Source organism: Hylobates moloch, unplaced genomic scaffold, assembly GCF_009828535.3.
Source record: "Hylobates moloch isolate HMO894 unplaced genomic scaffold, HMol_V3 SCAFFOLD_9557, whole genome shotgun sequence".
Taxonomy (NCBI): Eukaryota; Metazoa; Chordata; class Mammalia; order Primates; family Hylobatidae; genus Hylobates; species Hylobates moloch.
The window spans coordinates 1-2,597 of NW_026661832.1; the positions used below are offsets into that span (position 1 = coordinate 1).

The following is a 2,597-nucleotide window of genomic DNA, read 5'->3' on the forward strand; positions in this document are numbered from 1 at the left end:
TGCCCAGATGTATAGGGGGTCCCAGCCTCTGGCCTTCCACAGAAGGACCCCCTGAGGTTTGGAAAGTGAGGTACCTGTCCAGAGTCTTTCTGCTAGAAAAATGCAGGACCAGGGACTGAATGCAGATGAGTCTGACCCCACACTCGTTCCCCTTGTCCAGCGCATATATTTACCTGAAGGGCCAGGGCCCAGGGCCACATGGGGGCACGTTCTATGTGAATGGTTCCCCTGGAGTTGGGCAACCAGGCACCTTGTGTGGGGCTTGTTAACAATGTACGTTCCTGAGTCCTTCCCCCAGCAGTGTGCAGTCTCACGGGCATCCCCAGGAACTTGGATGCAGGAGTTGGCAGAGGGATAAATGGAGATCCTACCAGGCCTGGGCACCAAAGAATCCAGCTGGGCTCTGGAAATTCTAACCCTGATCCCCACTTTAATGAGACCCTGTCCCTCTCTCACACACACACACACACGCACACACACTCCCTCTCATTAAATGGCTCCTTCTCCAAGAGAGGCTAGCACAGACCCCACCCCGTGCTCCCTTGTGCCCCACACCTTGGAATGCCCAGGGTGACGTTCATCTCGCCTCTGCCTGCAAAGTGGAAGGTGTTGAGGGTCATCTGTGTGGAGGGCTCTCCGATGCTCTGGGCAGCCAGCAGGCCCACGGCCTCGCCCGGCTCGCACAGTGAGCGCTGCCACTTCAGCTGCAGCAAGGTCCTCAACCTAGAGACGGCGGTGGGGGGTCGGGAGGGGGGGTAGTGGCAGGGGTCAGGAACAGACACCACAGACTGTCAATGCTGCCCAAAACCAGAAACCTGAAACCTCTACCTCTTTCTGGACTCGTTCTTCCTAGGCAAAAGATCCCTCTAATCTTCAAATTCCCACCAGTGACCCTGAGATGTCCTGAAATTACACAGCACAGATCTCAGCTGGGTGGCGAAGCTCTAGACATTCATGCTTGGACTCTTCATATTTGCCCCTAGAATGTCACATGTCCACTCTGGGCCTGTTACCACAAGCCCCCTAAGCAGGAGAATTTCTGGCTTCATTATTCACTTTTTCCTTTATCCATTCGTTCTTCTCAATTACGACAATTTGGAGACGGCTTAAACCTCCTGCTATAAAAATTAGAAAGAGGTTCACTAGGCCATTATGGGGATGGGGGTGATGAGAGCGTTTATATTTTTAGTTAGTGCAAATGGCTGCAGACCACATCAGAAGTATTCATGCTGCACAATTCTGTAATTTACTAACCATTTTTCCTATGAAGCCTGACCCTGTAAGAACAGCCACTAGGAGCACTGAGCTACCCTGTGTGTGTGTGTGTGTGTGTGTGCGTGTGCGTGTGTGTGTGTGTGTGTGTCTGTCTGTACTAGTCCAAGCTAAGGCCTTCAAATGGGAACCCAAAGCTCAAAGGATCACTGGAGTAATCAGATCCAAGGCCTCATGAAAAGTTAAGACCTGGTGTCCCTGGGCATGAATGACCTGCCCTGGGTCACACGGTTGGCAGCAGGTGAACAGCAACCAGATTCCCTGACTCTCAGTCAGCCCCACCCACCACACCAAATCCAAGAGAGCAGACACTGTCTGTGCAAGCCTGTCCTAGCAGACCACTATCCCTATCTTGGCCCAGATGGGGGTGTCCACTCCTGCCTCCCTGCACTTGTTCACTCCTGGGCCCTCGGGGCTTGTGCGGTGCCCCTGGCTGTCTTACTGCCCTCCCTCTAGCTGGAGTCTCAAACCCAGGAGGCATCCCTCTTCCGGAGTGGGTAGGGCAGGGCCTAGGATGCCGGGGCTAGGAGGCAGATTCTCCTGCACATATTGTGCAACAAATCACTGTCAATACCTGTCGAGAGAAAGCTCTGATTTCTCATAACTCTTCTCTGTTTGAGCTGCCCACTCTTGACTGTAGTCATCAACCTTTGTTTCAAATGTTTCTGACACTGACGCAAAGTAGATGTCAGGACGCCAGACAGACAGACTTGGGTCAGGACAAGTGGCCGCCTTCTTCTGGTATTTCCTTCGGCTCTCCTCATCCAACTCATACCACATCCTCAGCATCTGAACAGAAGGATGGGTCTCAGCTATGTGAGAGGGATACCCAGTAGCATAAGAGGGATCAAAAGCATTGGCTTCCAATGAGAATAAAGGGAGACAGAAAGAAACCTGACTGCAGTGAGAAACCATCTCCCCATTTAAAACGGGGAGAGACTTCAACCTGTCCTAGGGTACCCTGCTTGACTACAAGCCTAGCAGCTCTTCATCCTGGCCCACTCAAGCCCAGGAAGGACGAGCATGTAATTTACTGAGCAAACTGGGCTTCTTTTAGAGTGAAACAGGAGATTGTTATGATTAGGCTAGGATAAGAGGCAAAGCCATGACTGTCTCAGGCCAGCTAGGATGCAGTCACTGTGCTGGATCCACGGTTATTTCTGGATCCAGGCTCTTTCACACGCTCTGTGCCCTCAAGGCTGTCCCAAAGTGACTGCTTCAAAGAGATCCCCTGCTTCCAGCTCCCAGGTGTGCTTGGCTGATGGGAGGTACCAGCAGCAGAGGGAAAGCCAGGAGGAAGGGGATCCTGGTACTTATCCCCAACC

The 2,597-nt window shown here is 52.5% G+C and overlaps 1 protein-coding gene across 1 annotated transcript; it reads right to left on the bottom strand.

The window, feature by feature from the left end:
• Window positions 1-555: 555 nt before the first annotated feature.
• On the bottom strand, window positions 556-2,567 carry LOC116465744 (DNA-directed RNA polymerase I subunit RPA1-like; the record flags this gene model as incomplete). The annotated part of the gene is made up of 2 exons (XM_032148714.2): window positions 1,847-2,567; window positions 556-723 (listed from the first exon to the last, which is right to left on the bottom strand). Coding segments are annotated over exons 1-2 (509 nt in total), but the record flags the coding sequence as incomplete, so codon positions are not given.
• Between the last annotated feature and the right edge of the window lie 30 nt (window positions 2,568-2,597).